This window comes from Mus caroli, chromosome 13, assembly GCF_900094665.2.
Source record: "Mus caroli chromosome 13, CAROLI_EIJ_v1.1, whole genome shotgun sequence".
In the NCBI taxonomy this organism is placed as follows: domain Eukaryota; kingdom Metazoa; phylum Chordata; class Mammalia; order Rodentia; family Muridae; genus Mus; species Mus caroli.
Window position 1 is genome coordinate 62245606 of NC_034582.1, and position 25716 is coordinate 62271321.

General features: G+C 40.6%; 2 protein-coding genes across 4 annotated transcripts in view; one reads left to right on the forward strand and one right to left on the reverse strand.

The window, feature by feature from the left end:
• Nucleotides 1-23264, reverse strand: Mterf3 (mitochondrial transcription termination factor 3). Of its 3 annotated transcripts, none has more exons than XM_029468193.1 (8): nucleotides 23121-23208; nucleotides 20005-20343; nucleotides 18275-18427; nucleotides 12707-12896; nucleotides 7955-8102; nucleotides 7540-7611; nucleotides 5540-5701; nucleotides 1-249 (listed from the first exon to the last, which is right to left on the reverse strand). In XM_029468193.1, the coding sequence occupies exons 2-8, from the start codon at nucleotides 20321-20323 to the stop codon at nucleotides 160-162; spliced, it is 1134 nt and encodes a 377-aa protein (XP_029324053.1). In that variant the 5' UTR covers nucleotides 20324-20343; nucleotides 23121-23208; the 3' UTR covers nucleotides 1-159. The 3 variants fall into 3 exon arrangements, with proteins under 3 accessions (XP_029324053.1, XP_021035464.1, XP_029324052.1); XM_021179805.2 differs by lacking the exon at nucleotides 1-249 and adding an exon at nucleotides 3035-3295 and having other exon boundaries at nucleotides 23121-23264; XM_029468192.1 differs by lacking the exon at nucleotides 1-249 and adding an exon at nucleotides 3204-4245.
• Ptdss1 (phosphatidylserine synthase 1) overlaps nucleotides 23008-25716 on the forward strand; it is a 62641-nt gene continuing 59932 nt past the window's right edge. Inside the window, exon 1 of the mRNA XM_021179803.2 lies at nucleotides 23008-23877. Coding sequence (XP_021035462.1) covers nucleotides 23699-23877 — 179 coding nt within the window. The 5' untranslated portion in view covers nucleotides 23008-23698. The remainder of the gene's footprint in view (nucleotides 23878-25716) is intronic.

Here is a 25716-nt window from a genome sequence, read left to right on the forward strand (position 1 = left end):
TCCAATACAAAATTAGTCGCTGATACATAGCTCAAACATAAACTGTGTACTTTATTAAAACTCAATAGTGGTCTTACCATGCCGTCTTTCAGACTTAAGCTGAGACCTAGGACAGCATAGAACTGTCTCATTATGAATCCAAAATGTTATGTAATGGTTTTAGTCAGAAGTTCTAGTTCTGTTGCCTTCTCCCCTTTTCTTCTGTTTCTGATGCAGCTCTAGGACTATATGCAGTGGCCACCATGAAGTCTGAAGGATAGGAGTAAATATATACATTTGTACAATGGCACATTGTAAAGGGTATTCATTAAACTTCACCCTGACAAGTTTCAGCGCCAGGGTGAAAAGATGCTAAAGAAGAAGATCATATGTCAATGAATGTCAAAAAGTATCATATATATATATACATACATATATATATATATGATAGTCACAAAATCCAGTCTTATGTGCAGTAAGCCTAGGGCTTAGTGTTTACTCATGCTTGTTAATGTTGGTTTGAAACGTTTTAGGGGGTTGGGGAAGTGGCTCAGTGGTTACAACTTGATGCTCTTCCAGAGGACCTCAGTTCAGTTCCAAGTTGCATCACCACCTATAACTTCAGCTCTAAGAGATCTGATGCCCTCTTCTGGTCTTGTGGGTACTCACATGCATGTGTGAACATTCACATATACACACAAATTACTAAAACAAATCCTAAAAATATTTTTAAAAGGTTTTCTTTCTTTCCTCCTGGCATAGAAATTACACTTTGATTCTTAAAATTTTAGACATATACATGTGATGCATTGGCATACCCCCCCCACACCTGCAAAAGATTTTTAAAGATTAATCTTTAAGATTTCTTTTCCCTTTAGCAGACTGCCAACACCCAAGTCATAATAACGGTGTCTAGGATACATCACTCTGTACCATTAAACCACTTTTACTTTCAAGATAGACATCATCAAGAAACAAACCTTTATGGTTTAAAATTGCTGAAAATTTTAGGATTGTCCATGACAGTAGCACAACTAACCTATTCTTGGTGTGCCCCTGTATGTGTTAAGTGTGTCAATGTGTGCATGTATGTATACATGCATGTGTGTAGGCATGTGGATGCCAAAGGTCTAAGCTCAATGTCTTCTTCAACCACTCTTCACATTAGCTTTTGAAAAAGGATCTCAGTGAATTTAGAGGTCACCAATTTGGGCAAGATTGACTGGCTAGCAAGCCCAATGGATCCTTCTTTTTCCATCCCCCCAGCATTGGGATTACATGTGCATTGAAGCCCTCAGTTATTACATGGGTGCTGAGGATTAAACTGGGGTCCCCCTATGTGAGTAACTCTTGGCTAAGTTACCACCCTAGCTCCAAGCTAGACTACTCCAAGTGGATTGGTCATAAAGGCAAAATGAAGTTCCCAGACACAGACAGACCAGGCATAGCTGTGCTTTTTTTCTCAGCTGTTTTATTTATTCATTTTACCCTTGGAGAACTGATGGAAACACATTTATATCACATTAGCCAATGTATTTTAGAACCTTACATGTCAAGTTAGAAAGTAATCAGACACACTGATTATATCTGGCTCTGAGCAATCAACTTAGCTACTCATATTATCCTTTCACGAATATCTAACACACACAGAACTTGGGTGTTCAATAAACTGATTCTGAATCTATTGGCTTAACACAGGTTATCTCCCAAATTTGACTAAGCTGGGTGTTTCTGCCAAGGCGGGAATACTCAACACTGCTATCCTCACATCACTTTACTCTCTGAACTGCCTGGATTTTTTTGTTTTGCTTTTTGTCAGTCATTGTTCTCTTCACCCAATTTCTTCAATTGGCCCCTTTTACAGAATGGTTCATGATTCCAATATTCTAAGACTAGACAGAATATACAAGTGGTTTTCAAGGTACTGCTTAATAGTGTTGAGTGGGGCAAACTATATTGACCCTAAGTCTCTATGGGAGAGAACTTCCAAGTACCAACATCAGGTATGGTTCACTGTGGTGATGCTAAAGCAGACAACTAAGGTCATGGTGCCTCACTTTACGAAAAAAGAAGTAAAGACATAGGGGCCAAGTCACTTGCCCTGGGTTAATATATAAATGATAATTGTGGGAAATGTACCAGCTCATGCTATAAATCTTGCTGGTGCTAAGTTCAAGGTTTCTTGTGGCTGTCATTATGTCTGAATGACTTTCTTCAGATTTTCATGCTCAGGAGAAGTAATACTATGCATAAGTCCAAATGGCTTGTTTTTGAGTAGAGTAGTAGATATTGGATGAAGTGATATTTTAAATAAAACTATCTGTGACAAAACTATTTCCAAAGACCAGTGAATGCAAATGAGAAAATCTTCTACTATTCCCAAAAGCTCCACATTGGCTGCTGTGGTGGTTTAAGATGGCCTGGTTACCAGTGAGTGTCAGGATTTGACAAAGATTAGGTGGTATGGACTTCTTGGAGGAAGTGTGCATTTGGGGTGGGCTGAGAGGTTTCAAAAGCCCATGTCAGAGCTAGTTTTTTCCTCTCTACACAGGATGTAGAGCTCTAAGCTACTTCGACATCACTCTGTCTGCATGCAACCATGTTCCCTGCCATGATGATATGGACTAACATCTGAAAGTGTAAACAAGCCCCAAGCCCCCAACTAAATGCTTTGTTTTATGAGCTGCTTTGGTCATGGTGTCTCTTCACAGTAACAGAAAAATGGCTAAGACAGTTGGCCAATGCAAAATGGTGAGCCCTGAAACCAAATACACACAAGCAACAAAAATAACCAGAAGACTGTATTTATATATTTGTGCATGAACATTTATAAATGTATATGTGCACTTAACTACTGTAATAAAAAGAAGCTATCAACCTGAGGCAGGGTATGGGAGGGATTAGAGAGGTGGTACCAGGGTGGGTATGGAAGGAAGAAAGGAAAGTAATAAAATTTTCCTATTAAAATAAAAAATAAATGCCTAAAACCAAACCAAAAAGTTACCCAAAAAAGGGAATTATGAGAAAAATGATTGTAATATTGAAACCAGAAACATTTATTTTAAAAATACATTTATTCATTTATATATTTACAAGAATATATTTAAACATTCATCAAAAACTAAAGAGTTTTTAAGAATTTCTCAAAATCATTTAGTGAAGCTTTAGCAATCTCTTTACAAAATATTTTATCAGGAAAAGATACGAACTTGTCCAAAGAAACATAGTTAGGTTTTGCTGGGTCATACTGTGCTTTTCCCAAGTAGGCAAGAAACAAGTGTCTTTCTTTAATTTTAAACACTCTTGTGTTAAATAACTGGAAAAGAAAGAAATTTACAATAAAAAGCTGAAATACTAACAAACTGACTTGGTTAACTATTTTAATACGTTAGTTTAATAAGTTAGTGACACTGTACGTTTGAGTCCCAGCACACTTGTAAGTATTACTAAATAACAAATGATGAGTTAGACATGGTGGTGCCCACCTGTAATCACAGAACTTGGTAACATGAAGAAGGAGTATTAAGTTTAGAGCCAGCCTGGGCTACATACTGAGTTCCAAACAACCTGAGCTGTTGGATAGAAATTCTGGGCTATAGGGCAAGAGCCCATCTTTTAAAAAATAAAGGAAGAAGGTAAATTCTTATTTAAAAGGGACTAAAAACTAACACAGAATGTTAATGAAAGAAGGTCTTCATGGAGGGCAGCCAACATGACTCCTGAGACACAGGCAAGTGTTAGAAGGTAAAGCCTCAGGAGTTGCCCCAAAGCCACCTCATATGTAACTTGAGAATGAGACCCAGAAATTTCTTTTAACAAGCTATTTAGAGTTTAGATTATCTGTCAGGTTTGAGAACCAACATTAATGATTAAGATGTGTTAGCAAAAAGGATTTCATCATCTGTGAAGTATTAAAGTGTCTCTTTTGATTTTTAAATTGTGGTACCTGCCCACTAAAAATCAAAAATGAGGCTGATCCCTTTTATGCCTTTTAATGTTAAAATCCCTAAGGACTAAGGAGAGCACAGACATTTGACAAGGAATCATGAGCTGGCTACATGCCTGGAACCTGCTATTGTATAGATGAAGGGACAAGAGGAGAAGGCCCCCACACTGGAATGATGGCTGCAGCTTGGGGATCTGGGGCTGCTGAAGAGGTGGACCAAAGCCCTTCTCTTGGCTGTATTTCAGAAACCACGAGGCACTCCATAGGGCAAATACTTCTAGGCCTCTTTCCCAGTGACCAAAGTCGATACAATGTGATAACTATACACCAGAAAAAGACACCAAGAGAGGCAACTGAGGAAAACTAACAGCTTTGAGAACAGTGAGCAAAGAAAGTATAGGCTGCTAACTTGTTGGTATGCCTCTGGAACAAAACATCCATTTGTGTCTCTTCACTGATTGTTATAATGCCCACAGAAAAAGAGGCATGAGATGGAATAACATATGGAGAAAGGAGACCTGTATGGACTGCCACAAGCCAATCAGTGCTGGAGTTCCAGACATGAGACTGGACTAGAACCCTTTATGGAACCTTATGGAGAAAAGAGTCAGAATAAGAAAAAATACACTTGACTGCAGAGAAACTGAGAGGAAGACTTGCAGAAACTAACCACTATCAAGACAGGCAGACTCCAATCCTCAAGACATGGCAAGATCCTAACACAATCTTGAAACCCACTGCAGGTTTTGGTAAGAGTGGTTTCTGGGCCAGAGGTGAACAGGAGTCCCACTCCGTCCCTTTGATTGTTTTCTTCATTTGTCAAATAGGGATAATCGGTGGAAAAATAACTATAATGGGTCCATATTCGTAAAGAACTAAGCAATCAATCAATAGTTGTTCATTTTTCTCTCGACTACACTGAATTAATTGCCCCAGGACCCCTCTGGTTAAGATTCTACTACTGTGTAAACTTATTTTAAACCTCTCTCATACTAGATTACAAGCCACATACAATTGAGTTCTGTAATCTTAGTGCTCATACACACTCTGGCCCAAGGCAGAAGATCCATTCTATAATGAATGACTGGACTCCACTGAATAGGCCAAGGTCAGATTCTCATATAACTTATTCTCAATTATCCAACAACCTAGGAGACAACATGCTGTCAATGTTCCTTCATGGAAGATTACTTATAATTATTCCATAAACTGAAGTCACCCAATTCTCAGCTTGCTATAATCTCTCTAATGTGGCCGCAGTAACTTCTAATAAGGGTCACTCTCTCTATATATAATGTATAATGGGCAAATAAACATTAATTATTCTATGGAAAGAAAGTGGACTGAATGCAATGTAATTGTGAAAGTGTGCTAAGGTCATGTATCTTTTCACATCTCTATAACACGGGTAAAGGAAACCGTATTTTCAAATTGAATGGAGGAAACCTCAAGAGACTACGTTTGTAGATAAAAGCTATAGGGGCAAAGACAATTCACTGAAGTCTCTTCAGAAGACTTGCACCTGTGAACTTCCTACAGATATAAGCACCACACCTGGCAGCCTGAGTGCAAGACAAGGGCAGGTGTCTGAGACAGCTAGGAGAGATGTGTTACCTGTGGAAACTTGACGATGATGTGGTGGGGAATATTCATCACATTGTGTACATAATCAAAAGTCTCTGTAAGTTTTCTTTTGTTTGCAGTTAGCATCTTAGGGATCTTGATGACCATATGTTGAATTTCATTATGTTTAAAACCAAGTTCAAGATGATACACCTACAAAAAAGTAAATTTCCTGGGAGTCATGAGTAGAAATGGCCTTTGGTACTATTCTAGAGGGCAAATTGATCCTTCCAAATTTTAAAGTAGTGACCTTTTAAAATTTGGGCACATTTATACCAGTACCCCTGCAAGGATTATGGCTCACATTGGTCGAAGTCACTCAAATTTCAAACCCCTTATCCACGCAAGAGTGTCTCTGTATTGACTGTCATGAGGCTCACAGGAAAAAAACAAAAACAAATCAAAACAAACAAAACATCCTGAGGTGGAATAACATATGGAGAAAGGAGGCTTGTACGGACTGGCACAAGCCAATCAGTGCTGGACTTCCGGACAAGATGCTGGACTAAAAGCTCCCATGGGACCTTATGGAGAAGGGTCAGAAGAAAAAATACTCTTGACTGCAAAGAGATCAAGAGGAAGACCTTCAGAAATTAACAACTATCAAGACAGGCAGACTCCAATCCTCAAGATACATTCACAGACTACAGAATCTTCAAAACCACTGAAGGTTTTTGTGAGACAGTGATTCCTGCGCCAGTGGTGGACAGGAATCCCATTTTGTCCATCTGCACTGTGGTATACAGAGACTCTGTGCCATCTTGAGAAATAATACATTGTTTGAATCTGAGCTCCAGTTGCCTGAAATTTGGGTGACAACTATGAGACTGTGGGCTTAAATCCAATCTACACTTATCTCAGGAGGCGTGGAAGGTAGAAAGTACAAAGTACATGTCGTAGGAGGCCTACACTGTGAAACGTGACACAAGGAAAAGTAACCCTCCCCTTGGCTTCCAGGAACAAGAGGGCCTCTGGAGACCCATCTCCCACTCACTGCTGTATAAAGCCTGAAAACTAAAGGTCCAGTGCTATGCCTGGCACCTGCTGCATCTCTCCAGCTAGCTTATTAAAGCTTAGGGGATGATTTGGAATGTGTGATGACAGGGCGACTGCCTGAACAATGCAGTGACTGCTTCCCACAGTTCCAGTGAAATTGGGATATAGGCCTAACTGGAAAGTAGTAAACATAGTGATTATTAGCCTTGGTCAGTACGAGAAGCTGCCCAAATTATGGCCTGAGTAGTTGCTGTTATGTGAGGAAAGCCATTGTGGAGTTTGCAAAAAAGCTAAATCAGAACCACTATAGGATAGTCAAGATGTTTTCACACAAGCCGGATGTGGTGGCGCACGCCTTTAATCCCAGCACTCGGGAGGCAGAGGCAGGCGGATTTCTGAGTTCGAGGCCAGCCTGGTCTACAAAGTGATTTCCAGGACAGCCAAGGCTACACAGAGGAACCCTGTCTCAAAAAAAAAAAAAAAAAAAGTTTTCACAGAATGGGAACATGGCCAGGAAGCATAGACATTGCTTATCAAACTAGGCAACAAAAAAGCAGTTTCCAGGTCCCATTTATTCCTTACTGCTTCAGGATCATGGGTCCTAATGTCTGCAGGTAACTGATTTACGTAGACTAGGTAGCATGTGCAAAAACACTGGCTGAAATAAACTGTCATTTCTGACTTTTAGAAATAACTTCTGCTAATTTTTGGTGTTTTATGAAGTTTCTACAAAGACTCTAATAAATGTTACTTTAGCTATTAAGAGCATGTGACAACTTGAGCAAGAAACTTTGCCTCCTTAACACACAGGTTTCTTTCACAGAAACACAAGACACATTTCTGCTGAAAAGTTCTGCTAAAAGTTTTATTTTTGCATGATGACAACAGCAGTATTTATTCTTAAAAAACAAAACAAAACAAAAACAAACAACAACAAAAAAAAAAACCCTTAATCAAGTATAGCATTAGCTTCTTATAGCTTCAAGACATATTACCTTCATGTTTTCCTTCACAGGCTCCAGACTTCCTGTTAGTAGCCTTGGAAGACGAACAACCAGATCTCTAGTCTATAGTTAAAACATAACAATTACCATCATTATACAAAAACATTTAACTAGTTAGGAAAACTAAAGCATTATAAGGAATGTGAAGCTAAAATCCAAAATACAACCCAATCAAATAAATGACAGGAATCCTCAAAATAAACATCAACAACATGGTTTGATGAAAAATCTGACAACGAAAGAAAACTTTAGGAAGCAATCTGATGGAGCCTCTTCAGCCTAAGTCATGTTTGTACACAAGTATCATCCAGTAATAAGATCTGTGTAGGCCAGGCACTTGGAAACATGACATTTAAAGATAACTAAAAGAGGAAAGGCATTCCCTTACACTTTCTCTTTTTCTTACCTTCTTCACATTCAGTTCAAGTTCTTTCTGAAAAAATCCCAGTCTGTTATCTAGTCTTTCCACGGAGAAGCTCAACAGAAATGGTGCATTTTTGACCATCCGTGCAATGTCTGTCTTACTGAAATTTTTTGACTGTAGATAAGCTACTCTAGAGAAATAATAAAACATACACATATGCATGATAAACATTTCTAGAGAAATAGAAAATATATATACATATACAAATATTTACTGATATGTTACTTCAGAAAGCAGTTCTGTATTCACTTAATTTCCACTACTACTCTATGTTCCATACCCATCTCTTGTTAATTTTTATGCATATATATATATATATATATATATATATACACACACACACACACAAACTTCTGAGTCTACTCAGTGCTAAAGTAGTGTTTTTTTAAAAAAGTATCCTATAACTCCCCCATAAGATAAAAAAAAAAAAAAAAACTTTATAATAGCCTGAATATGAACACTTTTGCAGGAGAAACACCCACAAAATTTTGATCAGGGTTCATTTACTTTAAATCAGAAAATAATTCTAATATACTTCTGGGTGTATCTTTAAATTAAAAAACATTATATATGTATGATGGAGGGGGCATGAACATGTTTTGGTGCACATATTGAAGTCAGAGGACAATCTCAGTGGTAGGTTCTAGTCTTCCACCTTGTTTTGAGACAGGATCTTTCACTGTTCACGGTCACAAAAGCCAGGTTACCTATGGTTTAAGCTCCAGGAGATTCTAGTCTCTGCCTCCTGTATCACCAATATGTGCCATGGCATTGGGCTTTATATGGCTTTAAAGGAGCCATACTCTGGTCCTCACACTTGTATGGCAAGCACTTTATCCAGAGTCACCTGTTTCCAGATAGAATTTCTGGTTTTGAGACAGGGTCTTATGGCCTAGTCCAGGCTGGCCTTCACCTTTTTCATTTTCTGGGCTTAGTTTCCCACGTGCTAGGATTGATTACAAGCTTGCATTACCATGTCTATAATTAATATGTAGTTTATTCATTTTGGAAATTCTATAGAGGACTCACAATTATATACACTAGATTATTTTCATTGAAAATAATTCTGTATTACGGGTATTGTAGAAAATAAGACTACTATATCTAGCCAAGCCAAAATCCAAGTTTAACTAAATATTATTATATCTTTGCCCATCCTTTTGAGTCTATACATGAAGTTTCTACAAAGACTCTAATGTGGGGCCAAGAAAGGCAGCCTGTTTTAGTGGAATGAGGCTTTCTCTGGAGACCCAGTAGAAAACTCTACAAGGGACTGAACAGTGAACCACATTCACAGAGGCAGGTGCTGACACCACAGAGTCCCCAACTCCATAATTCTGTGACTATCAGTCACTCAGATAAAACCCCAAGGTCCTGGCATTCTGGCTAGACTCTACCCCCACAGTTACCTGACAATAGCCAGATATGCTCCTCCCCACAATTACCTGGCAACAGCAAGGTAGTCCAGCCTACTATAAAAGGAGCTGCTTGGTCCCTCCTCTCTCTCTCTTAAACTCTCACCTTTCTTACTCTCATAGCTAGCCCTCCTTCTCTCCCTCCCTTCCCCCTTCTCTCCATGTGGTCATAGCTGATCTCCCTCTTCCTACCTTCTCTCTTTCTCCCTGCCTTTCTACAATAAAGCTCTAATACCACAGACTGTCTCTGCTCATCAAGGCCCGCCATGCTTGAACGATGGGATAGGCTTTCCCTAAAGAGCTGTGTCTAACCTCCCACATGGACCAGACCAAGGACTCTTGCCTATCTGGGAACCACCCAGCGCCCCCCCTCTTCCCACCTTCTCCTCCCTTCGGTCCTGGGGATGACCAAGCTGCCCCCGGGGCCCCCATTTTGTTCTCAGCTCTTCCTCGGTGTCCAGCGGTGTCTGGGATGCCTGAGACTGAGAACCTGTTATCTCTGGCCTCAGTGAGGCCCAGAGACCTAGGACTATTCCTTGTCCACTCCCTGGCGGGCTGGGTTCAGTGGCTCCCCACAGCCAGACAACCACCTGGGGTGGTGAGGAAAGTGTGTGGTGGGACTCGGGTTTTCTCCCATTCCTTTTATTCCCCCATGCCCGGTGCCCTACACTCTAATTAACATTTCTCTAGTTTTAAGAGTATGTGACAAACGAGCAAGAAACTTTGCCTCCTTAAAACATAGGTTTCTCTCACAGATTAATTATAGGAAGATGCTACATTAGTTAAGTAGTCAGAACCCTGGAGTTTGGCCAACCTGGTTAGAGTCACAGTTTTGCCATTTATACTACTGTGTGTCTAATCTTGGGTAAATTACTCAAACTTTCTATGCCTCATGTAATAATTATGGCAAAACCTCTCAAATGATTCCCACTGCGTAACATTCATGCTTTACTGGGATAAATCTGGAGTAATGAGGCACACTGGCTTTTGAATGAAGGAATCTATACCTGAAGCCAGGATGCTGGGTGAGAAGTTTTTAGCATCATTCCTTCTTGTGTCATGATCATTTCTATCTCAGGAGTCTGAGTCCCATGATGAGAAAGCACCAGTCTTCTAAGTCTGATGCCTGGTCCAGTGCCTTAACTAAGATGCTCAATGTAAGAAATGCAGGTGTTTTGAGCTTTTTTCTTTTCCTACTTCACAGAAATGACATTAGTTTATTATTAGCTCAAGGAACTGCCAAGACCTCTGTAGCTCAATCCCGGTGAAGAGGACAATCTAGAGCAGAGATTTGCAGCATTGTGGGTCCAACCCCTCTGGCAGAGGGCTGTACGACCCTTTCACAGGGCTCACACGTCAAGTATACTGTATATTAGGTATTTACATTACGATTCATAACAGTAGCAAAGTTATAGTTATGAAGCAGCAATGAAATAACTTTATGATTGGGGGATCACCACAACACAAGGAACTGTATTAAAGGGTCACAGCATTAGAAACATTGAGAATCACTGGTCTATTCTAGAAGGATTGTGACTGGGCAACAATAGAGGAACAGTGCTGTTATCTTGGCAGGATAAGAGGCAAAATATCCCAGGTGGAGACTGAGAGAAATGTCCAATTGATGTGAGAGACAGTCAAGATAGGACTGAGTGGTCTTGGTGTTTCACTGGAGGTGAATGCCAAAAGTCATGAGTGATAATTGTGATTGAGGTAATAAGGTAAACTGAGTAGTGTGCCTGAGAACACATACTGACCCAGGGGAGACAAGTGGTGAAGTTATCATTAACATGAGAACAGGGCCCTGTCTTGTTCTGGGTTGACATCATCTTACAGTGTCTTCAGACTGTTAATGGTCTGATGGATGACTAAAGTACAAAGATATTTACAATTCAAAGACAGCGTGTGACACCTAATCATAGATGTCAACTTGACTACACATGGAATCAACTAAACCAAGTTTCTGGGTGCTCACCTATATGGGAATTTTCTTAGATTATTTGAGGGGGAAACACCCACCTTAAATTGAGGCCACACCTTCTACACCTTCTAGTAACAGTCCACATAAAAAGACCTAGATGAAGGAAGCTTTTGTTTTTGTTTTGTCTGTTACCCTTATTCTAGAAAACAAAAAGTGCATTTATCCTGTTGCTTTGGCATTCTTTCCATGGTATCAGTACCAACTTCTTTAGGAGTCTAACATGTACTGAAGACCACCAACTGTCCAGGATTCTGCAAGATTCCAGTAACAGACTGAGAGTGCTAAGACTTTCAACCTCATGGATCAAACAACTAAAACACTTTTGGCTTTTTGGACATGAGACAAGCACTGTTGGATCAGCCAGATCACAGCCTGTAATCCATTCTAATAAATATATATTGAAGGGCTACCTACCAGATTTCTTTTTGAGAGGACCATGATTACGACAAAGGGAATTTCAATTTATGAGATAACATTATTATTAAAGTATATTGTTGTTGTTGTTATTATTATTAAATAATTTGATCAAAGAATGCTAAATATTTCCCCTCAAAAATTAGAAATATTGGGCATGGTGGTACACACCTATAATTCCAGCACTTAGAAGGCTGAAGAAGGAGGGTTATAAGTTCAAGGCCAGTCAAGATGTAAGGCCCTGTTTCCAAACAGGAAAAAGGAAAGAAAAAACAGTAATGACCATGCTTTCAAAATCTGCCCAATTTGTAAGTGTACTCTTAGATAATTCAAATATTTGTTAATAAAAACATCAGAGGAAAAAATTTATGGTTTCTGAAGAATTTCAGTATTAACTCATTAGTTAAGTTGAAATGTGAAAATAATAACTGATAGTTAAGACAAAACAACTATTTTAAATACTCTTTAGATCAGAAGTCCATAAGTAGAAGAACCATGGAAATTCATTGCCTAGGGTTTTACTGCTGTGAACAGATACCATGACCAAGGCAACTCTTATAAGGACAACATTTGATTAGGCCTGGCTTACAGTTTCAGAGGTTCAGTCCATTATCATCAAGGCAGGAACATGGTAGCATCCAGGCAAGCATGGTGTAGGAGAAGCTGAGAGTTCTACAGCTTCATAGCAGAATACTGGCTTCCAGGCAGCTAGTATGAGGGTCTTAAAGCTCTCACCCACAGTGACACACCTTCTCCAACAGGGCCACACCTTCTAATAGTACCACTCCCTGGCCTGAGCATATACAAGCCATCATACTCATCCAGAAGACAGCTGAATAGCAGACTAGAAAGTTCCTCACACACATATAAGTAATTCTTTCGTAAGTGCTTCCTAGGTTATGTGGGAATCCTTTCAAACTTTACCTGGTCTTAAGATTTTCAAGGTCTTCAGAGAAAATAGCATAATTTTTTGTCAGAAATGGTCCCAGCTGGTTATCTTCTAAACCCAAATCTTTAAGAAATAGCAGTATTTCCTTAATGTGTTTTTCAAAATCCAGCCTTAGAAGGAGGTTGGCTGCATCTGGATGTTTTTCTATCTTAGACAAATCCACTCCTATAACAAATGAAAAAGATTAGTTTGAAGATAATTTCTTATTCAGTCATTAATTTCATATAGAAAAGCCTACTGATGAATAATCTTTTTAAGGGATAACTGATATAGACAAATGGAAGCTTTTAAATGAACTGGTTGCAGAAGTGAAGTAAAATCAATTATAGCATTTATATGTTAAAGGTCAATGTAGAAAAGAAGACAAAAAAAATTTATTCTTAAATTTTCCCCAAAGACAAAGTCACTAAATCATGTTGATAGCTACTTAGAAGCTGAGTCAGGAGGATTATAAGTTTGAGGCCTGCCTGAGTTATATGGTGAGTTCACGGTCAATGGTGAAACTTGAAGGGACTATTTTAAAATACAAAGATAAAAAAAAAAAAAAAAAAAAAAAAGACTAGAGAGGTAGTTCAGTGGTAGTGTTTACTTAGTACACATAAAACCACAGGTTCAATACTCAGTAGTACCACAAAACCCACTTTCTAAAATTATTTCTAGAGGCACCTTTATATATGTCTTATAAAAGCAATGGAATAACATTTTTCATAATTGTATCCACAATCAAAAAAATCATCATATCCATTCACCAATCTTAAAAACAAATATAATTACAAATCTAAATTTCTTGGTATTACTAGTGTGCCACATACCCACACACACCACACTCCCATGGAATAGAGACCAGAAACTAACTCAGAATAAACTAAAACAATTTACCACACACTAGTGATGACATTTTAATTCAATAATGTAGCTGTAGGTAGTTAACCTGCTGTGCTCCTGGTGGGCAATGGCCACTCATTTTACCCACCTAGGACCTATCTGGATTCTCAAATGAAACACACACACAGAGCCACACACAGTTAATTTTAATATGACTTGACTAACTCAAAGGTTGGGCAGTTCTAATCTTCCCCTCAGCTAGCACACATTTCCCTTCTGTAATCCTGGTTGAACGCCCTCTAATTCTTTATTTTATCTTTGTTGCCTTGGCTTCTTCTGGGCGGCTCCCTGGTCTTTACTGCCCAAGATGCTTATGAATAGCCCTTCCAGGGGCCATAATCCTTCTCATCTACATTTTCTTTCTGCAGCTCTAATTCTGATCTGTCTCCCTCTGAATCCTGGAGAGTATCCTCTCTCTAGGTCCAAAAGTCCTGCCTCAGTCTACCAGCCCAGCCACTGGCCATTGGCTCTTAAGTGATTGATCAAAAACCAACTGGGGAAAAGGACCTTTAGCATTTGAACACACAGATTCCCAATTTGGGGGCTGGATTAGTTCAAAGCATCTCCCCAATCCCTAACATCTCACCTTTTCTGACCAAATTTAAAAAAAAAAAAGGGCTCTTCTCTCAGACATAAATTGAGCATAACCATAACAATTATGTAAATTACAAAGTATGATATACAATTAACATCCAGTCCATCATATTTGTCAATTAGATAAACCTATTCTAACTAAAGAGCTTATAATTCTATACCTGCATTATGTTTTGATTTTAGCCTGTATCACTATCTGAAAATCATCCTTTCAACTGAACTATTAACTATATGTAATTTAACAATAAAAGAAAGCCAAGTACAATTAATGAATGATGGGAAAAATAAGATGGAAACTAGTTTCAAAAATCTGTGACATATGGGGGAAATGTTTTAAAAATAATGTAAAAGACTTGGACTTCAAGTGAGTTTACACATGTTGGAGGGCCTCACTCAGCATGAGCGTGGGGTTGCTTTTTAGAAGCAGTGGGAGAAAAATCCCATCAGGAGAGTACAAGGGTCACACATGATTCCATTAAAATGAAAATCCAGCCACTGACTGCCCACAGTGGAACAGCCACTTCTGCTAAGGACAGGGCATAGGAAGTGAGCAATAGATGCTCTAACAGATCCTGGCTTGCATCTTTTACTGCTACATACAGTCAAGTCATCAGCCGGGGTCTGGAAAACATGTTACCCTACAGAGCACAAATGAAAGGAAATGTAATATGATGGCATGAGGAGAGTAAAGTGGACACACAAAGGGATGTTGAGCAACACAGATAAGTAGACCAATCCTTTTCCAGAGCCCAGAGAGCTGTAATCTATTAGTGAAGGGCCACATGAAAGAAAGCTGTTGCCATGGAGAAGTTAAAGGACCTAAAGAAGAGTGAGAATGGGGGAAATGACCTGGCCTGGCCCTTCTGGCCTTTACGGTGCCCTGGCAGACGCTGCCTAGAAGCCAGCTACACAGGAGCCCCTGTGCACAGGACTGACCTCCTGATATTTAGAACAAGCAGGAAAAGCAGGAAAACAAACAGAAGAGGACCGAGGCTTTAATGGATCCTCTAGGTTACTGCCATTTACAATTGCTTTCTAAGGCATGCTATTGAAATTATCAGCTCATACAAAAGGAATAGGTGGAACATATCCCAAAGCTCTAAGTATACAGTAAATTATTCATAGGTCAAGACCATGCTGATCCTTCATCACATTAAGTATCTGCTGTGGTAGGGAGTCTGTTCAGAAGGTTAAGGTAACTCACTCTGCTGCTCAAGGCAGATACCACAGGTCATCTCTCATCTCTGAACTTACTACAGAAAGCATCTCTTAAGCTGTGTACATTCTGAGGTTCAACAGATGTTTTAGGTATAACTGCACTATTTCTGTTAATTAGACCAAGCTAATTAACATATCACCTCATGTATTGTGTGTGTGTGTGTGTATTTAAAACATACTCTTAGTAGATCATAGATTTCCAGAACTTACTAAGAATACACACTTTGTACCCTTCCACCAACAGCTCCCCATGGTCATCTTCCCTACCCCAACCACCATTCTTTGTTTCTGTGAGCTTGGTTTATTCACCTTTTACTAATGAAACATGCCTTTGTGTGCATGTCCTCCAAATCCTGTTGGAAATGACAGTATTTCATTCTCTGCTACTGCTGACTGGCATCCCATTGTGTGTATGTGTAATGCATTTCCTTTAATTATTCACTAAGTGATGGATGCTTAGGTTAGTGAAAGAGCCTTTATTTTTATCTGATTGGGGACTTCTCATCTTATCTCTATCTTTTTCCAGTTATTCCCAAATAGGTATTTGTAACCCTGACTAGCCTAGAACTCACTACTAGACTAGGCTGGCCTTGATTGCACAGGTATTTACCTACCTCTGGCTCCCTATGCAGAGATTACATGCCTCTAGCCTCACACAAAGTTTCTTGGGAACATGGGTCACTTCTTACACATTTGGGTGACACCTGGCTAACTAGGTCACACACAGGAGTGAAACATTACCATATGCTGACATTAGTGCAGGCATAAAAACAGGTAGAGTAGAACTCACAGAAGAGTCACTCAGATGGTATGGCCAGAGAACACACGGCAGAAGCTATTGAACTTGAAATAAGTTCTCTACCTGTTGGTCAACCAAAAAAGTGAAGTAGGCAAAGCAGGAGATTGATAAAATGAACAGGAACGCAGGTAGAACTCAAAGGCTTTAAAGATACTAAGCAGTTAATCAGTTTAGCCAATTTGCATTACAGAAAGAACACAGAGATATTTTGCAGGGCCAATATGGCTGAAGAATAGTAAATTATCAAGTTAGGGGCTGGAGTGACAGTTCAGTATGTATACATGTATAGTGCTTGCGGTGTAAGCCTGAAGGCATGAGTTTAATCCCCAGAAACCACATTTAAAAAAAAAAAAGAAAAAAAAAGCCTGGTGAGTGATCCCAGTACTAGGTAGATGGAGACAGTAGAGAAGTAGAGTCAGACAACTCCCTGGGGCTCATTGGCCAATCAGCTTAGCATATCTGCAAGTCCAGAAAAAGGAAAGAACCTGACCTGAAACAAAACAAATGCAAGCAATTAAATGAAAAGAAGTTTTGCTTTCTACATGTACACACATACACACAAAATCAGCAAGGTAGGAGTTGCCTTCAGTTGTTCAGTGACAACAGAGGATAAGAGCAAACTTGGAGACTTGGAGGAAACAATAAGCCAGGGACAACCTCTGAGGGTCTCTGGTATGTCACGGGTATTCTTTCCTTTTTCTGATTAAACAAATAAACAAACAAAACAAAACTAGTTGTCCGAGATATAGGAAATGAGAAATATATAAACAGTTTTATCAGGGAGAAGAAGAAACTGAAAGGCCCACAGAAAAGAACACAAATGAACAACACCAGGATGTAAAACACTCAAAGTTTTAGAATTTGATATTTTTTAAGTTGTTAGGTCTATGCAAATAGTAAAAAAAAAGGGCTGGTGAGATGGCTCAGTGGCTAAGAACACTGACTGCTCTTCCAAAGGTCCTGAGTTCAAATCTCAGCAACCTCATGGTGGCTCACAACCACCCGTAATGAGATCTGACATCCTCTTCTGATGTCTGAAGACAGCTACAGTGTACTTATGTATAATAATAAATAAACATCTAAAAAAAAAAAAACTTAAGAAAAAAAAAAAAAAACAAGAAAGTGTCAAATCTCAAACACTTCTACCTCCAGGTATTTTCAGTACAAAATATTTCTGGTAGTTTGAATGAAAATGGCCCCCATAGGCCCACAGAAAGTGGTACTATTAGGAGGTGTGGCCTTGCTGGGGTGGGTGTGACCTTGTTGGAGGAAGTGTGTCACTGGAGGTTAGCTCTGAGGTTTCAAATGCTCAAACCAGGCTTCATGTGACTCTCTCCTTTTGCTGCCTGCAGTTCCAGATGTAGAACTCTGAGCTTCTCTCTAGTACCATGTCTGCCTGCATGCTGCCATGCCGGGACTAAACCTCCGAACTGTATGTAAGGCAGCCCTAACTAAATGTTTTTGTTTATAAGAGTTTTCATGGTCATGATGTCTCATCACAGCAATAGTGACCCTAACTTAGCACAATACTCAAACCCATTAAACAACAACAAGAACCTGGATGGCTCAGAAATTGGAGACCCTAAAGATTAAGATGTCCAAGCTGAGGTACAAGTTAAAAATGGGGAACTATGTATGCCTGTATATGGGAATTCTTGGATTCTTCGATCTCTTACCCATATAATTCCTGTCAACTCCCTAGGATCATTACTGAGAAAATCAAATAGAAGTGCCAAACTAGTCTCAAAAAAAAAAAAAAAAAAGAAAGAAAGAAATAGATTCAACAAAGAGCTACATTACAGACAGGAACAAATGGAAGTATGCAATAAAAGGCTCTGGCTGCCTTCAATTACCCAGATTCAAAGATAACCTACTAGCCAGCATATTAAGAAAGCTATGGTCCAGGCTGAGAGAATAATCCATACGAGGACAGTGGGCTCCAGGAGGAAAGTCAGGGGATATAACTTGGCAAACAGAGAGCAGTATACCATGGGTCAACAGACTAACACATCATGTGACAGGGCTGACTGCTAGGTTAGAAACTTACCAAGCTGCACTAGCTTCTGCAGAGTCTTGGAATGGTCTACGTAATCTGCAAGTGTGAAGGAGGAGATGGGCAGCGGAGAGTATGCAGCAATCTGAATAGCCTCCTCCTCTGAAACTGACTGTAATGGAGACAATGGAGGCAGGTCATCCAGTTCTTTGCAGCGAGTCATGAAGAAAGAGAGAACCAAGTCAGCAGTATCATGTACATGCAGAAAACTATTTCTATAAAGGGGCTGCAGAAATGACTCAGCAGTCAAGTACTGCTCTTGCAGTTTGGATCACAGCACCTACAACAGGCAGTTTCCAATCCTATAACTCCAATTCCAGGGCCTCCAATACAGCCTATGGGCTTCAAAGGCACCTGCATTCACACGCACATACCCATATACACATGTATGATTAAAAATAAAGTAAATCTTGAAAAAGGGACAACGCAAGATCTATTTCCATAAATATTTTATTTTCCCTACTCTGTGTCTTTCATTGCTTAAATACTGGGATTATTCCAGAAGTAGATGTTTATGAAGTCTAAGCTTAGCATGATGTTCTACACCTGTAATCCCAGCATTCCACTGTGCAAGCTGAGTCAGGAGGAGTACAGCAAGAGCCAGCATGGCCTAATAGTGGTGACCCCCACACCACAAAGGTCCACAAATGGCCTAAGATCTAAGAGTTCCAGAGAGACCAACTACTGTCCCTCTAAGGTAAGAAGCTTGTTGGGAAGGTTCAAGGTATTCAATCTATTTTTGAGACAATGAACACAACCCAGGCAATCCTCCTGCCTCCGCCTACTAAATGCTGGGATTACAGATTTGAATCACCTTGTCTATTTCTCTTCATGTTTCAGCAACAGGTAATATTAAAGATCTACTGCTCTCCAACCACATTGTGAGACATAGGGTTTACCATGGATCCTCAACTTGGCCGAAAGAATGACTTTAAAAAATTCCAAATCTACATTCTAAAGTTCTGATATTCTGAATTTATTCATTCTGATCCAATGCCGTCATCTCAGGATTACTCTTTTAAGAGAATTTCTACCATCTGCAACCCTTTGCCAGTTTGCCCAACTATGGAGTTCTCCGCTGTTGTTTTAGTGTAATTTGGTATGGAAGGCATTTGAAATTGTCACTTTAAGGAACCCAGACTATGATCTTTTATTGTTTTACTCTATCAATTATCCTTTCTCATTCACAGTCAGTTTCTCTTCCCTGCCTCCCCTTTTAGCATTCCTTCACATCCTACTAATGGAGTAGTATTCTACCTGTGGCTTAACCACAGATTCCTATAGCAGGAGACATGGAAAAAGGAGGGTTGACTATAAAGCAACTCAAGGGCAATCTGAGGTGTAACATAACTGTTCCCACTTAATCATTATTACACAGTTAAGTCACTATGTCGAAACTGTATATTCCAAAGATAAATATAACAATTAAACCCTAATAACTCTAGTTAATGCCAAAAGGACACTTTTCAAGAGAAGCTATAAAACATAATATTTAGAAAGCAAACATCTTACATACTTAAGCTATAAAATAATCTTGACACAAACCAATTAACCTAGGAACTTATTAAAATAACAGTTTAATAGAACTAAAAGAATAGGACCAACATTGTTCCCTTTTTTTGCCTGGTATAAAACAGGATGTGAAATGGATGAGTATTGTCTAAATATGTAGTATGATCAAAACTATCTGTGAAGAGGGGACTTTTCTCAATGTCCGGAATTACCTTCAAGAGGCAGCTCTGATTCAGGGCTAAGTATTTTCTCTTGCTGTTCAGTCACTGAAGGAAGCAGAGTGCTTTCGGCAGAACTCTTTTTCCTACTTGTGCTGGCAGAATGGAAACTATTCCAGAACAGAGTCCTGTAAGTCTTAATTCCCCGCTGGAGAAAGCAAGTGTCAGAGGAGAGCAGAGCCTGAGCTGAGAAGCTGGGCAACACGGCTTTTCCTGGTCTTGCAGAGTGTTTTGTGACTTGTTTGGCTTTAATGAAGCTATTCAACTTAACTGAGTTGAACCGTCTGGATAACTGTTGGGCTAACAGAGCCATTTTCTTTTTGACATTTTAGTCTACAAAGGAAAAACACACCCATCAAAGGAAGAAAGATTAATTTACTCGCATATTTAAAACAGTATTCAAACAGCAAAAACAAAAATAGATAATAAATTACTTTCAAAAACAAAGGATTTAAATAAATATGTCTGGGGTAGTCAAAAATTTCTAATACATCAAAAGCCAAAAATACAGGCAGTCTCAGTTACCAACCAAAACAGGAACTTCTGAACTGGAAAAATAAAGATATGCCTTACAATTTAAAAACAAAGAATGACGTTAAACCAAAATTTTTGTAAATGCTCAAATTACAATGCAACCAAATCAACTGTTAATCTGCTTTTTAAAAGAAACTATGGGCTGGCGAGATGGTTCAGTGGTTAAGAGCACCGACTGCTCTTCCGAAGGTCCCAAGTTCAAATCCCAGCAACCACATGGTGGCTCACAACCATCCTTAACGAAATCTGATGCCCTCTTCTGGAGGGTCTGAAGACAGCTACAGTGTACTTACATATAATAAATAAATAAATAAATAAATCTTTAAAAAAAAAAAAAAAAAAAAAAAACTTTAAAAAAAAAAAAAAAAAAAAGAAAGAAAGAAAGAAACTATGAGCCGGGCATGGTGGTGACAGCCTTTAATCCCAGCACTCGGGAGGCAGAAGCAGGCGGATTTCTGAGTTCNAGGCTAGCCTGGTCTACAAAGTGAGTTCCAGGACAGCCAGGGCTATACAGAGAAACCCTGTCTCAAAAAACCAAAAAAAAAAAAAAAAAGAAACTATGGTTTGAAGTGTATTTAGAAAATATGTTGCAGATTACTATAATACTGAGTTATTAAAGGGTATCTTATAGTTATTAGTCAAAAGGTAAATAAAAAGAAACCCACTGTCTTAAATGAGTCACATTCCTAAATAGAACAGTGAAACTGTTGACTGAGTCTGCGACCCAGTTCTTTAAAAAAGACTTGAACAAAATTGCTTTGGTAAAATTATGCTTGGAAAAAAAAAGTCTTTCAAACAGAAAGGGTCAAAATAGGGAGCAGCTGGGCCGAGAGTGAAGGCCTCCTATAATTCTCCTCCTGAGACACAGATGTTGCACTGAAAGCTCAAGTCAAGCAGGAACAATGTAGTGAGACTGTCTAAAAGAAAAGAAAAAGAAAAAAAAACCCAAACAAGTAACCAACTCGAAAACCAAAACAGCAGAAAGAATTGAGTACAATACCTAAATATTAATTAAAATAATCAATATAAAGGAGCGTGGAGTGGGGAGGTCATGCCTGTAATCCCAGCACTCAGAAGCCTGAGGCAAGATTGCTCAAAGTTCTACAAGTGTGACACAGCTCAAATAAATAAATGAATAAATGGAAAATGCTCAATAAATGTTAGCCAGGAGTATTCTCAACTAAACAGACAAAAAAAAAAAAAAAACAAAACAAAACCCTGTAACAGTCAATTAACTCTTACTTATGCCATTGTGTTCTGTTTCTCTAGCCAGAGGATTCAGCTAGTTTTATGTCCTGAATAGGAAGAAACATTTGAGAGTTTAATCTCTTGTTATAGTTTGGGGGTGCTTGCTAAGAATAATACAAGGGCAAATCTTTCCTTCTGAAGTGGTATAGGAAGGCAGTGTTGGCAATAACCTTGTGGAATAGGCAATTTTTTTTCTAAATTTTAGTTGGAAAGGGGCTTCCAAGCCTGCCAATTTTCCCCTCAAACTTCCTCTCATCTCCAAAATAGTTAAAGTAGGAACTAAGTTGTGCCACCTAGACAAGACCAAGCTTCAGAGAAACTTCAGCACAGCCAGGCAGGTCCAATCTACAAGTGGGGGTCATGACTGTCAAGACTGGATATGTCATTGTAGCCCACGATGATGGATGGAGGTTCAGACACTATTGTCCACATGCTTTTACGTATGCTATGCTAGAAAAAAAACACTGGTCCACTCTCAGCATCAAAGTACTTTTTATAAGGTTGGGGCTTACAATAAGGGCTCTAGGGTACTTACAAACCAGCTCCCAGAACCCCAATTTCATTCTAGAGTCTGTCCAGAATCAAATTCAATACCCTTTCCACATCTAGTAGACTCTGTTAAATTCCATTTCCATTCAAAGATCTGAGTGCTAAAGACTAATAATGTTCACCCTCCACTTTTACTTGCCAGTGCACTCTCTTTCACTTAACTTCACTGTCTCAGCAATGTCAGTGATTGATAGCCTGTGCAGAAGGACAGCACAGTTCCGCCCCCCTCTGAGACCCATCTTCCCAGGGTCTTTTCAGCACCAAGCCAGAGGTTTGGAGGGTTACAGTTTGTAAAGTGGAAGTGAGTCCTGGACAAATACAGGCACAAAGGACTCAGAAACGAGTAAAGATGTGCACTCGTGAATAACGCCTTACAGTATGTACATTAAGAGGGCAAAAGAAAAAAAAATTCCTTAAAATCTCTCAAGTTCATTAGTAGGGTTCGCCATTTCTCGGCGGTACCGGGCACTCTTTTTTTGTTATTAGGAACAGGAACAAGAGCCGAAACAGGCTTTTCTAGGTTCAAGATCTTTACAACTAATCCCGAGCTCTGATGATGAAAAGCGCACTTCGTAATAAAGGGCCTCTGGGCAGCGCAGCCGCAGACCTTAGATTCTTTAACCAACCGGCATAAAGCCGGGAAGGACTTCCGCAGGAAGCCAGGACACCCTCGGGGCCTTAGTCTGAAGCTGATAAACAAGCCCGGCGGCGTTGCCACCACAAGGTTTAGGTACGGACCGATCGAGCCCGAACCTCCTCTCCGGGCCACCGATACCTACCAAGCCGCGAGGCTTCCGGACGCTGCTGGGTACAGGTAGGCCGGACACTAACCCGGCCGGGCGGCGGTCTCGCGCTCCTGCTTCACAGCGACCGTGCAACCTACGTCGGGGGGGGGGATACGGTGCACCGTAGCTTCGCAAGCCAGCGATTCGCCACCCTAGGCCGGCACCGCCCCCCACGTGGGCTGCGCTGCGAATGGGCGAGACCATCTGCGGCGGCGCGGGAAGGGACGCCGCGGGACACCGGGACAGAGCTGGCCTGGGGTTTGCAGGCCCTGGGGTTGGTCGCCGCGTTCCCAGGATCAGTCACTCCGCCGTAATGTGGGGAGGGTGAGAGCTCTACGATGTCTCCCTGCTAGGCTGCCTCTTCAGGCTGCCTTCTCCCCCTGCCCCGAGCCGCGGTGGTGGCGCCGCGACCCCGCCCTCGCGCGCGGGTCCTTCCCTGGGCTAGCACCCTCTCAGGGTGCCAGACCCCGCCCCAGCGTCAGGCACCTTCGCTGCTGCGGTCCGTCACTGCCGGGGTCCCAGCCTTCAAGGGCCGGGGCCTCCGGGGCCGCGGCAGGACGGGGAGAAGAACTATGGCGTCCTGCGTGGGGAGCAGGACTCTGAGCAAGGATGATGTGAACTACAGGATGCATTTCCGCATGATCAACGAGCAGCAAGTGGAGGACATCACCATAGACTTCTTCTACCGGCCGCACACTATCACCCTGCTCAGCTTCACCATCATCAGCCTCATGTACTTCGCCTTCACCAGGTAAGTCTGGCCTGGAGTCGCGCGGAGCGCCGGAGAGAGGAGGACAGAAAGGACAGACCGAGAAGCAGTAGAGGGGAGGGTGGCCAGGTGTGGCTGGTGGTAAGGAAGTGAGTAGCTGCTCCACGCGTGCAAGCTCGCGGACACAAGGGCCACACAGCTCCTCTGCCTACCGCGTGGCTTACAGTCCTCTCCACCTACGTTTCCACCTGCCACCCCTCATGTCCAAATCGGACCACACCAGGAACTCATGCAGGTCACCTATCTGGGTGACCCACACCCCTTGGTCTGTATCGTTCTCTGTCACTATCAGAAGGCTCTGATCTCTATCCGTGGTCTGTCTCGGCAAACCGCATGAACCATTTCATGATTGAACCTCCTTCAACTCACACTACACACATAGAACACACACCATACACAGAAAAATCCTCTGGCATTCAGTATTACCAGGCACACACACACAAATGTACATGTGAGGTGCACCACACTGTTTTTCCTTTTATATACATTTTCCACAGTCATCTAATGTAACTCTTCTCCCAGTCTCAAACACCACCTCTATGCCACAGCATCAGCAGTCGCTGTTGGCACACATCCCAGTGGATGCCTCCCATGAAGCACAAGCCAATACCCATCATTTCCAATGTACTGTACTCTATAGGCTACTGCTGACCACACATCACAAGGGGCACATCCTGCCCTCTCATGCATCTCTAAAATACTGGCTGAAAGGGGATAGTGTCAAACAGTTGTGTACTATCTAGAGACTAGAGAATGCTAACTACACTAAACAAAGCACATAAAATGCACACCACATAACATGGCTCTCTTATTCCCCTAAAAATATACACACATGTTCAGATCTAATAGCTGTGTATTTCGTACCTTACAAGGCTACTGTATCTGTGGCCCCTTGACCTCAGCCAAGGAGCTAATGGACCCTACAACATACACACCCCTATTTCTGTCTTATGATTTATATTATCTGAATTACATTTTTTAAAGAGAGGGGAGTCATACCCTACTCACCAAACCATTATGGCTTCCAAGAGTAACCAAGATTTCAAAACTGGCTGTGATTTTAGGGAAGTTATTTAACTTTGTTCTCAATGTGAGGGTTCATGCCTATAAAATGAATAAAGAGTTTGTATTCACTTCAGGATTAGGAAGAGTGTGTGCACTGTTGAGTAGAATACCTGGTATATGATGTTCTGAGTGTTTACCCTTCTTTTTGTTTGTGATAGGATTAGACTGTATAGCTTAAGCTACCCTTTAACCCTTACTCCTGCCATAGCCCAGTGTTGTGAGTATAAGCTTGAACCACCAGACCCAGCTTTTCCTGTTATTTTTATCAGTAATCAGTCAAAGTCTGGGGAGAATAAGTTGACCAGTTGTAAGTTTTGAAGAAATGTCTGGTATGTAGTAGAGGGGAGGTCAGAGGCATGCAATGCTACATAAGACAGCACTGTACAACATAGACTACACATGAGACAGCACTGTACAGCATAGACTACACATGAGACAGCACTGTACAGCATAGACCACACATGAGACAGCACTGTACAGCATAGACTACACATGAGACAGCACTGTACAGCATAGACTACACATGAGACAGCACTGTACCACATAGACTACACATGAGACAGCACTGTACCACATAGACTACACATGAGACAGCACTGTACCACATAGACTACACATGAGACAGCACTGTACAACATAGACCACAAATGAGACAGCACTGTACAACATAGACCACAAATGAGACAGCACTGTACAGCATAGACCACACATGAGACAGCACTGTTCAACATAGACCACATATGAGACAGCACTGTA